Here is a 12,716-nt window from a genome sequence, read left to right on the forward strand (position 1 = left end):
GGAGGAATACGCAGATTTAAAGGGGAGTCCATAATTTGCTTTCTAATGATCATGATCTTTTCCTCAAAGAAGGTCATGAATTTATTACTGTTGTGAAAGCCATCCTCTCTTGGGGAATGCTGCTTTTTAGTTAGCTTTGCGACAGTATCAAAAATAAATTTTGGATTGTTCTTATTTTCCTCAATTAAGTTGGAAAAATAGGATGATCGAGCAGCAGTGAGGGCTCTTCGATACTGCACGGTACTGTCTTTCCAAGCTAATCGGAAGACTTCCAGTTTGGTGTGGCGCCATTTCCGTTCCAATTTTCTGGAAGCTTGCTTCAGAGCTAGTTTTTTTCTGTATACCAGGGAGCTAGTTTCTTAATAGTTTTTAGGGGTGCAACTGCATCTAGGGAAAGTTAAATTGACTTCCTCAGTTAGGTGGTTAACTGATGTTTGTCCACTGATGTCCTTGGGTAGGCAGAGGGAGTCTGGAAGGGCATCAAGGAATCTTTGGGTTGTCTGAGAATTTATAGCACGACTTTTGATGCTCCTTGGTTGGGGTCTGAGCAGATTATTTGTTGCGATTGCAAACGTAATAAAATGGTGGTCCGATAGTCCAGGATTATGAGGAAAAACATTAAGATCCACAACATATATTCCACGGGACAAAACTAGGTCCAGAGTATGACTGTGGCAGTGAGTAGGTCGAGAGACATGTTGGACAAAACCCACTGAGTCGATGACATGCTTTTTAACAGCATGCTTTTTAACAGCTAATGATATTTGAGTCTTGGAGGCGTGCTTTGATGTGGGTGTTTCTTTTGTGTGTCCTTGCAAGTGAGAAGTGTTTGTACATGCAAAACACTAACATAGTTACAGTCACAGGTTGACATTCATTTTCTGAGTCTTGTCCTGGAAGCAGAACTGAGCTATTTCCCCTTAGATAGGCCAGCTGCAAAGTCAAAATTGGCTATATTGTGTTAATTCAGGAACAACTATTTGCTTTTTGGTATTAATTTTGGGTAAGTCATTAGGGTTAGCAGTGTGGTTAAGGTTAGGTTTAAAATCAGATTTTGACTTTGTGGCTGTGCCAGCTAGTGAACACTGCAGAGCTGCCTCCAGATCAAGATTCATGACGAAAACGTTAACCTGCATTAAAGTCACTCACCACTCCATATAACTTGAAAACAAGTCTAACCAGCTCTGCTAGGGTGACTAAAGTGGTCAGAGTCAGTTCTCTCATTTGTGTCACTATGACTTATCTTGTTCATCTTCCAAATGTTATAACAGGAATGGCCAATCCTCTTCCTGGTGAGACACTGGGTAACCTAACATGTACTGTGGGCTTTTTGAACAACAATATGCAACAACATGCAAAGCTACTCTGTCAAGTGTACTTTATTCTTAATACTCTCAGAAAATAAATGATGTCAATAATGCTTGTGGAGACAATATTGTCAAATCATTTTTTTTTTATTAGGTTATTGAGTAGTGATAACGCATCTATGTTCTTAACCAGGCCTCCTCAGTGTATCTCAAAATAAGTGGATATTCACGACCACTTTGAATAAAATTCATTATTTCATTGATGCAATAACAACAATAGGCATACAACTAGAAAGTATGGTTGAATGTAGGCTACACATTTGCAGTGATAAATTGAATAAACAAGATAAAAGAACACTGAACAGAAATATCCCATTCTGAATTTCAATTTAATTGAATCACTACACACATTTTTCTCCAATTGGAAAATATATTCTATATACATTTTCTGACAAAATGATTGTCTATATTAATATTGTGACAATTAGAAATTATGTATTTTTAATGTCTTATAGGCTATGTTTATCTTCAAGCAGTAACAGTAAGAGAAACAGAGCAACTCCCAAATATGAGAGACTAACCTCCAAATAGGCGGAGGCAAATGATTTACACTTGTGATCGGACAAACTTGCATTTTGAGTTGGATTGACATATTGACTAGCCAACCATTGATTGTAGCTTTGCTGGCCCTTCCCTCTGTGATAAAGTAGTGGTAGTGTTATCATTCTTTCAATTAGGCTAAGAGGATGAAAACTAGCTTCTATACAGCGCTACATTTTGCAGTGTTGCGGGCAACGGAAGTCCAACATTTGTTAACAGACACCTCAAACTAGTTTTAACTATTTGATTCCAGTGCCAGGGTAGCTATATTTGTTTTGCAACAATATTAGTATTGTAACAAGAGTATCACGTAAAAGTGAATGAAAAAGTTTGCCAGTTGTCTTCATTGGGTTTCTTGTTAAGGTTACATATTTTGTAGTTATTCACCTGTATTCAGTCACCCCTGGGGAATTTAGCCTTGAATGGATAGATCCTCTATCAGAGACTTCATGCTTTATATAAAATGCTCACCTGCCATGCATGGCTATCAAGTTCACCAAGTTTGAAAGGGTACGTTTGTCTTGAGGGGGCAGTGCTGCTTTGAGAAAATATGTTTATTGTGAATGTCAAATAGCATGTTAGTTAACAGCCAATGAGATGTGTGTATTGGAGGAATGCTTTGATGTGGGAGTGTCTAGACACTAACCTGTCTAGATTACTTGAAAACGAATCTAACCATCTCGGCTATGGCATCTAAAATGGTCAGAGTGAGGTGTTCTCTCATTTGTGTCACCCTAACCTAACGTAGCAGGCGTAAAAAAAACATCTGAGTGCCATTTCTTTCTTTCTGGTCCTGACGAGAGAAAAAAAACTGTTGGGAAATCTTCCATCGAGACCAGACAGAAAGCTTTCAGCAACTTTTCTCCTCATCTGGCCTCGCTGCTCAACTTCTCTTTTGGCTGTTTCTTAACTCTGCTCCACAGTAGATTTGATAGGCTTATGAAAAATGTTCCAACTGTACACACTATTTTATCGGTGTACTATCTCAAATCAAATTGTATTTGTCACATGCGCCGAATACAACAGGTGTAGATCCTACTGTGAAATGCTTACTTACAAGCCCTTAAGTAGCAATGCAGTTCAATAAATAAAGTTAAGAAAATATTTACTAAATAAACTACAGTAACAATTAAAAAGTAACACAATAAAATAACAATAACGAGGCTATATACAGGGAGTACCAGTACCGAGTCAATGTGCAGGGGCACTGGTTAGCCGAGGTAATTTGTACATGTAGGTAGGGGTAAAGTGACTATGCATAGATAATAAACAGCGAGTAGCAGCAGTGTTAAAACAAAGTGGGGGGTCTTATGGCTTGGGGGTAGAAGTTGTTAAGGAGCCTTTTGGACCTAAACTCCGGTACCCCTTGCTGATCTCCATTGACTACCTTTAAAGCAGGCCTTTAGACTCATCTCTATGAGCCTTTTCTTCCTCCTAGACTTTGATTGTTGCCTTCATGATTTGTTATCTTTTTTTTATGCACTTTGCGAAAAAAAACAAAAATGAAAAGCACTTTACAAATGTAATCTATTATTATTATTATTAATATCATTATTATTAATATATATATATATATATATAACACATGTTCATTACTTTGAATCCCTTACTTAAATGTACAGTTTTGCCAAAGGCTGCTTTATCTAAATATGTAACAAATCTAGAAATGCAAAACTGTCTGGATCGATACACTGGGTGTAAATGTGTAAAAGGTATGCCCACCTTATAGCCCTCCTGGCACCATTACGTCCATCCCTAATGGAAAGTAGGCCCTATATGCTATATACAGTACAAGCTTGGTGATTGTTTCACATTTTGAGAGAGAAATCTAGGGAAATACTGTAGCATGAAAACAATTTGTATTCTGTCTGAAATGCGGATGCATGTCATGTTTTCTGAGAGCCAACTGTTCTATGTAACATGATATCTGTGTGCCAGCGATCTGGCAGATGACCAGCTTTGGTATTCCTCAGAAATGTTGAGTCATACCAGAAAGGCAACTACGTGGGACACAAGAGAAACCTGTTGTCTAATATGGTCATGTACTCCATCCACCCTGTAAAAAGCTGTAAAAAGTTTTGTAGTTCTGTCAAAAGAAAATTATGTGCGAAACACCAGAATCTTTTTACTCCATGCAAACCTTACAATTTGGAAAAAATAAGCCAATAACAAGAGCATAATAAACATGTTTATTGAGTCATTAGGTACGAGGTCATTAATCCACTCTATCACCTCGTTCCCTGGGACCCAATTAATGCAGCTATTAACCTGTAGAGACCTGAGGGCCTGAAGGAGAAGCACGGCTGGTCTTGAATGCATACCAAATGGTACCCTATTCCCTATATTGACCAGAGCCCTCTGGTCAAAGGTGGTGCACTACATAGGGAATAGAGTGCCATTTGTTACACACCCCTTCTGTCATCGCCTCTGGAAGTGTAGACCCTGTAAGCGTACTGTAGGACTAGGATATCCAAGAGTGACAATAAGGGTCCCCACTTTTACCTGAGCAGGAATAGCTCTGGGCCTAGGTTTTAAAGTATAGCTATGACTTAGGATCCAGAGTTATTCTCTGTTTTTCCTGGTTAGGTTATATGGTCCGGGAAATCGTTCCTTTGTCAGAGGCTTTGGATTGGTTTCACTGAACCATTTCTTTCTTGTACATGGTGCACAATACATAGCACACAAACTCCTGCTGAAGAGATAATGATAGATCTGATAGCTTTGCCAGCCCGGCACATTGGTGATGTCACATACTTCTTCTACAGTGTAAATTACCAGGCTAGAGGGTCCCCACACATATTATTTTAACAGGATCATTGGCCACTTACACAGTCTGTTCAATAACATAACATTAAGGATGTCTATTCTTCTGATGTGCTGTACTATCCTACCAATCTACTATTTTTATTTAGGAATGTCACTCTGGCCATGTGTAAGAGTGTAACCAGGGACGCTCTGAACACATCGACAACCGAAATGGCCTGTCTACATTTTGTGTTTAGCATACTTTACATGTAAATAATTTATTATTTTTCCTTTGAATGTAATAAGCAATATTTTAAGGAACTCAGTCGATCTCTCAACTTACTCTTGAAAGTTGTAATAGTAGAATGCACAAGGTGCAATTTCGAAATTGAGTAATGCATCAGCAGTTTTCTGCTTGTCATGTCAATCATTGCAGACCTTAGAGAGCTATGTAACTGTAACTTGTCAGAAATGTCCAGATCAACTAGCTCATGTCAGCAAACATTTTTGAGCCAGGTTTTTAGGCCATTGATTTTGTTGTAATGTTTGAGTCACCGGATATCACATGAACACACATAAGACATGTTCCCCGTTTTCTAGTCACATTATCGCGTATTGATCAAGAACTGCCCGAGTTGCCCAAATGTGCCGAATTGGTCAATTTATACATTTTCAAGTATATAACTATAAAGAACATACAAAAATGCTATGGTAATACAAAATGTAAGTTTTCACACCCCCAGGAATGTCATACATGATGGATCATTACTTCCCTAGAGAAAAGACACTAGCCTTCACACATTTAGATGGCCGGGCGGGGTGTGTGTGGAGCCAGTGACAGCAGTGGGGTCAAACTGTAGAACCCAGGTCCTACATTTGAATATAAAAATAACTTTTTTCAAACAACATTACACCACATTTTATCTCTGGGATCCTCAGGATGACAAATTAGAGCAAGATTACTGAATGTCTGTACATTATTGACCTTCAGAGGTGAATTAATCAAACCAGATGCCGTGATAAAAGTGTTTTATTGTTGTGCACTATCAACAAACAATAGCATGGTATTTTCTTCTGTAATAGCTGCTGTAAATTGGACACTGCAGTTAGATTAACAATAATTTAAGCTATCTGCACATATAAGATATGTCTATGTCCTGCAAAGTTGTCTGTTGTATACAACGTTTTCTAGTCACATTATCGCATATTGATCAAGAACCGTCCCGGTTAAGGGACACCAATCTCATAGAAGTTAGGAGGTTTTAACACTTGTACACCACATATAGCCTCTTTGCTGAACTTCTTTTTTGGCTGTTTATTTGTGATTATACAATACAGATATGATACTGCACATCTTCCACATTACCTTTTTATTAATTTACTTTCTAATAATGTCAACCATATTTCAATCCTATTATGTAAAAATGTGGGGTCACTTAGAAATTTCCTTGTTTTTGAAAGAAAAGCTATTTTTTGTCCATTTAAATAACATCAAATTGATCATAAATACAGTGTAGACATTGTTAATGTTTTAAATGACTATTGTAGCTGGAAACGGCAGATTTTTTATGGAAGATCTACATAGGCGTACAGAGGCCTATTATAAGCAACCATCACTCCTGTGTTCCAATGGCACGTTATGTTAGCTAATCCATTTATAATTTTAAAAGGCTAATTAATCATTAGAAAACCCTTTTGCAATTATGTTAGCACAGCTGAAAACTATTGTCCTGATTAAAGAAGCAATAAAACTGGTCTTCTTAAGACTAGTTGAGTATCTGGAGCATCAGCATTTGTGGGTTCGATTACAGGCTCAAAATGGCCAGAAACAAAGAACTTTCTTCTGAAACTCGTCAGTCTATTCTTGTTCTGAGAAATGAAGGCTATTCCATGCGAGAAATTGCCAAGAAGCTGAAGATCTCGTACAATGCTGTGTACTACTCCCTTCACAGAACAGCGCAAACAGGCTCTAACCACAATCGAAAGAGAAGTGGGAGGCCCCGGTGCAGAACTGAGCAAGAGGACAAGTACAATAGAGTGTCTAATTTGAGAAACAGATGCCTCACAAGTCCTCAACTGGCAGCTTCATTAAATAGTACCCGCAAAACAACCAGTCTCAACGTCAACAATGAAGAGGCGACTCCGGGATGCTGGCCTTCAAGGCAGAGTTCCTCTGTCCGGTGTCTGTGTTCTTTTGCCCATCTTAATCTTTTATTTTTATTGGCCAGTCTGAGATATGGCTTTTTCTTTGCAACTCTTCCTTGAAGGCCAGCATCCCGGAGTATGCTTTTCTTTCAAAAACAAGGACATGTCTAAGTGACCCCAAACTTTTGAATGGTAGCGTAGATCCAACCGACCTCACATCTGCAGACCACGTGTATGGCATCGTGTGGAAGAGTGGTTTGCTGATGTCAACGTTGTGAACATGGTGGTGGTGGGGTTATGGTATGGGCAGTCATAAGCTATGGACTACGAACATCATTTTATTTTATTGATGGCAATTTGAATGCACAGAGATGCTGTAACGAGATCCTGAGGTCCATTGTCGTGCCTTTCATCTGCCGCCATGACCTCATGTTTTAGCCTAATAATGCACAGCCCCATCTTGCATGATCTGGACACCATTTCTGGAAGCTGAAAATGTCCAAGCTCTCCCATGGTCTGCCTACTCACCAGGCATGTTTGGGATAATCTGGATTGACGGGTACGACAGCATGTTCTACTTATATTTAAAAATATTTTACATTTTAGTCATTTAGCAGACGCTCTTATCCAGAGCGACTTACAGTAGTGAATGCATACACTTCATACATTTTTCTTCTTCTCCGTACTGGTCCCCCGTGGGATTGAACCCACAACCCTGGTGTTGCAAACACCATGCTCTACCAACTGAGCCACACGGCCAATATCCAGAAACTTTGCACAGCCATTGAAGAAGAGTGGGAAAATATTCGACAATCAACAGCCTGATCAACTCTATGCGAAGGATATGTGTCGGCCATGGATGAGGCAAATAGAAGTCACACCAAATACTGACTGGTTTTCTTTTCCACACCCCTACCTTTTTTTAAGGTACTGTATCTGTGACCAACAGATGCATATCTGTATTCCCAGTCATGTGAAATCCATAGATTAGGACATAATTAATTTATTTCAATTGACTGATTTCCTTACATGAACTGTAACTAGGTAAAATATTTTAAATTGATGCATGTTACTTTTACATTTTTGTTCTGTATATCTTATCATAACGTTATACTGCGACCAAACCGGTATCTGTACTGAATGCCCTCTTATGGTCCCGAGGTTAATGTCATGTTTTAATGTTCCTACAATGTTCTCAGAACATCGGTGGGATAACGTCTCGCTGAAACCCTTAAAGCAGCATTTCCCAAACTTTGACCTGGTGACCCCAAGGGGGGCACGTTTTGGTTTTTGCCCTAGCACTACACAGCTGATTCAAATAATCAACTAATCATCAGGTTTTATTATTTGAATTAGCTATGTAGTGCTAGGGCAAAAAAATGCTTGTGAACCCCTTGGGGTCCCCAGTACAGAGTTTGGTAAACGCTGCCTGAAATGGACCTAATGGGAACATTGCCTAATGTCCTCAGGACATCCCCTGTTTGCTGGGTTAATACATAAATAGAGTAAATAGAATCAATTGTGTTGCTTGTCATAAAGTCAATATAGATCCTTCTCTATGGAGTGGTTACATGTTGACACTGAAACTACAATCCCATGTGAGCTTACACTATGATATATTTAGAGGCCAGAAGGACAAGTTATTAGAGCAGTATCCCTCTCTCAAGCAAGAAGACATTTCATGGACACAGCTTTCTGAGCCTACACAGAATCAAATGATTCACTCTTGAATTCATTCACATCCATACACACTCAAGCCTTGGAAGGACTAAGAATTTTTGCATTGACCAGAGGAAGAAAATTAACAAAAGCTATGGAGAACTCAACCCAAGTCAAGTTCTTTTATCTCTTTGGCTTACAAGAGACATTTAACAACAAATCGGTCTATTTTATCTTGTCTCTTATCACATACCTTCTCATCATCACTGTGAATCTGACTCTGATCATAACAATCATTCAGGAGAAAGGTCTCCATGAGCCCATGTATATCTTTCTGTGTAGTCTATGTGTCAATGGATTGTATGGAACTGCTGGTTTCTACCCCAAAATCTTACTGGACCTTCAGTCAGATGTTCAGGTGATATCTTATGGTGGATGTTTGACTCAAGCCTATGTAATATACACATCTGTCATGTGTGAAATTTCTACTCTTACAGTGATGTCTTACGGCAGGTATGTGGCCATATGCAGACCACTACTATACCATACCATTGTGACATCTTTAACTGTTAGAAAGTTACTCTTATTTTCTTGGTGTTATCCTTTATTTGCAGGACTGATTGCAGTTAGTTTAACCGCCAGACTTTCTTTGTGTGGATCTCGCATTGATAAAATCTTCTGTGACAATCCATCTATACTGAAACATGCATGTTTACCCATAACCATCAATCAGATTTTGAACAAATGTATGATAGTGGTTCATGTTTTACAGATACTTTTCATTGTATTTTCTTACTGTCAGATTGTAAGGACTTGTGTAAAGTCGTCTAAGGGAAGGATTAAGTTTACACAGACATGTGTGGCACATTTAATAACAATATTTATTTTCATCACAGTGACTCTGTTTGACAATTTGCAAGGGTGGAATAATGTAAATATTACACTAAATATGCGTAATGCAATGGCCATACAATTCCTTGTTATACCACCTGTCTTTAACCCTGTCATATATGGACTTAACCTCCAGCAGATTCGAAGGGCAGTTTTCAGAAAGTGTAATGCACATAAAATCATTGATATGAGATGTTAGTTACATGATCCTAAAGAACAGGGAGACTTCCTGATATCAGAAGCAAGGATAAAATGGGCCTTGGTCAACCAGGAGTAGTCTTTTCTTTCAACCAATCGATTTGTCTAAATTATAAAACATGTATTTCTCCATATATACACACATCCTATTTGCCTATTTATCTTACCATTTCTACCAACCTGCGTGCCAGTTATGATTTCATCGGCACATATTCGTGGAACAGTTTAATTTAATTTATAATAGTCTATGTATCTCAAAATCATTGTCTGTGGTTAATCTACATTCTACAATCATGGATGTGAAACGATAATTACATGATCTTACACAACAGGGAGACTTCCTCATATGAGATATCAACAAAAATAATGGTAAAATCTGCCAAAACACAAGCGGCACAACTTTGGTTTTAGAAGTGTGTGTGTGGGGGTGGGACATAACCTGGCAGGGGGTCTGGGGGTCCTCCCTAAATTTTCTGGGGCATCTAATGCTAATTTCCTGCATTTCTACTAGTGCTGTACACAACAACAAAAACATCTTGCTCGACCAAGAGTAGTCTTTTCTTTTGACCAATCAATTTCATAGGCACATATTCGTGGAACAGTTTCATTTAATTTATAATAGTCTTTATATCTAAAAAGCATTGTCTGTGGTTAATCTACAGTCTACAAAATGAATCTAAATGAAAATGATACAAATCTAAAAGGAAATTTTAGTGCCACTGCCAACTATGTAAAAATAGCCCACATAAAGCCAACACATAAAAACAATGCATCCTGCAGGCAGGAAATATACTGATACAAATAAATATCCTATAAATCACATTGGCTACTCATGGCCTGTCTGCAACAAACTCAAAACACTGTATCAACTATCAACTGGGTCAGTTATTTTATGACGTTTCCACTGGATCAAAGCATTACATTTGTCCCTTTCATTCCGAGTGGTTATCAAAAGAGAGAGAGCTGGAAATATTGTTCAAATACTTTGTGGAACTATTGTCTTTCTTAACGGATTGTAATAACAGACTTTGTTTACTAGCTGTTTGAGGTGTAGAAAAATTACTTTGAGAAGCTCCATAGCTCATTAGTGGTGGTGAGATAAGACATTCAGAAATAGTATGGATATATATAATGAGCACATTTATAGGCCTACATTTGCACGCAGGCCAGGTAGACTAGTCGTACTTCTATATGCGTAATCAGGTGCGAGTCCTTACTTAATAAAAACATTGATAGGAGAGTTTTATACAAAAAACTATGAACAAAATGATAAAACTCATAAATGGATTTAAATAAACAAAAACGTATTTCTCACAAGTATAGCATAGGTTACGAGTTCTGCAAAACAAATATCCACTCCGACATTGAGACGGTAAATTACCGTAACGAAATAAACATTGCAGATTAGAAATATTGTGAATTAATGGTAAATGTAGGCTCCTACTGGTGATATTTGTAATGGGGTATTGATAGAGGTGGCAAACAATGCACACAATGAAGTTATGCAACAATGAATATGGAGGAAGAGAGCCACAATCCCCATATTCTTGAACGGTGGCCTCCCCGCAGCCTCTTCAATGTATTAATCCACTAAAACAGGTGCAAATCAGATAGGTGTCTCGTGTGCCATAAAAATATACACTGCTCAAAAAAATAAAGGGAACACTTAAACAACACAATGTAACTCCAAGTCAATCACACTTCTGTGAAATCAAACTGTCCACTTAGGAAGCAACACTGATTGACAATAAATGTCACATGCTGTTGTGCAAATGGAATAGACAACAGGTGGAAATTATAGGCAATTAGCAAGACACCCCCAATAAAGGAGTGGTTCAGCAGGTGGTGACCACAGACCACTTCTCAGTTCCTATGCTTCCTGGCTGATGTTTTGGTCACTTTTGAATGCTGGCGGTGCTTTCACTCTAGTGGTAGCATGAGACGGAGTCTTCAACCCACACAAGTGGCTCAAGTAGTGCAGCTCATCCAGGATGGCACATCAATGCGAGCTGTGGCAAGAAGGTTTGCTGTGTCTGTCAGCGTAGTGTCCAGAGCATGGAGGCGCTACCAGGAGACAGGCCAGTACATCAGGAGACATGGAGGAGGCCGTAGGAGGGCAACAACCCAGCAGCAGGACCGCTACCTCCACCTTTGTGCAAGGAGGAGCAGGAGGAGCACTGCCAGAGTCCTGCAAAATGACCTCCAGCAGGCCACAAATGTGCATGTGTCTGCTCAAACGGTCAGAAACAGACTCCATGAGGGTGGTATGAGTGCCCGACGTCCACAGGTGGGGGTTGTGCTTACAGCCCAACACCGTGCAGGACGTTTGGCATTTGCCAGAGAACACCAAGATTGGCAAATTCGTCACTGGAGCCCTGTGCTCTTCACAGATGAAAGCAGGTTCACACTGAGCACATGTGACAGACGTGACAGTCTGGAGACGCCGTGGAGAACGTTCTGCTGCCTGCAACATCCTCCAGCATGACCGGTTTGGCGGTGGGTCAGTCATGGTGTGGGGTGGCATTTCTTTGGGGGGCCGCACAGCCCTCCATGTGCTCGCCAGAGGTAGCCTGACTGCCATTAGGTACCGAGATGAGATCCTCAGACCCCTAATGAGACCATATGCTGGTGCGGTTGGCCCTGGGTTCCTCCTAATGCGAGACAATGCTAGACCTCATGTGACTGGAGTGTGTCAGCAGTTCCTGCAAGAGGAAGGCATTGATGCTATGGACTGGCCCGCCCGTTCCCCAGACCTGAATCCAATTGAGCACATCTGGGACATCATGTCTCGCTCCATCCACCAACGCCACGTTGCACCACAGACTGTCCAGGAGTTGGCGGATGCTTTAGTCCAGGTCTGGGAGGAGATCCCTCAGGAGACCATCCGCCACCTCATCAGGAGCATGCCCAGGCGTTGTAGGGAGGTCATACAGGCACGTGGAGGCCACACACACTACTGAGCCTCATTTTGACTTGTTTTAAGGACATTACATCAAAGTTGGATCAGCCTGTAGTGTGGTTTTCCACTTTAATTTTGAGTGTGACTCCAAATGCAGACCTCCATGGTTTGATGAATTGTATTTCCATTGATTATTTTTGTGTGATTTTGTTGTCAGCACATTCAACTGTGTAAAGAAAAAAGTATTTAATAAGATTATTTCTTTCATTCAG

General features: G+C 39.7%; 1 protein-coding gene across 1 annotated transcript; it reads left to right on the plus strand.

The window, feature by feature from the left end:
• The first annotated feature begins 8,463 nt into the window (after positions 1 to 8,463).
• On the plus strand, positions 8,464 to 9,546 carry LOC106580955 (olfactory receptor 6N1). The gene has a single exon (XM_045703387.1). The coding sequence runs from the start codon at positions 8,611 to 8,613 to the stop codon at positions 9,544 to 9,546; it is 936 nt and encodes a 311-aa protein (XP_045559343.1). The 5' UTR covers positions 8,464 to 8,610.
• Positions 9,547 to 12,716: the final 3,170 nt, after the last annotated feature.

This window comes from Salmo salar, chromosome ssa20 (assembly GCF_905237065.1).
Source record: "Salmo salar chromosome ssa20, Ssal_v3.1, whole genome shotgun sequence".
In the NCBI taxonomy this organism is placed as follows: domain Eukaryota; kingdom Metazoa; phylum Chordata; class Actinopteri; order Salmoniformes; family Salmonidae; genus Salmo; species Salmo salar.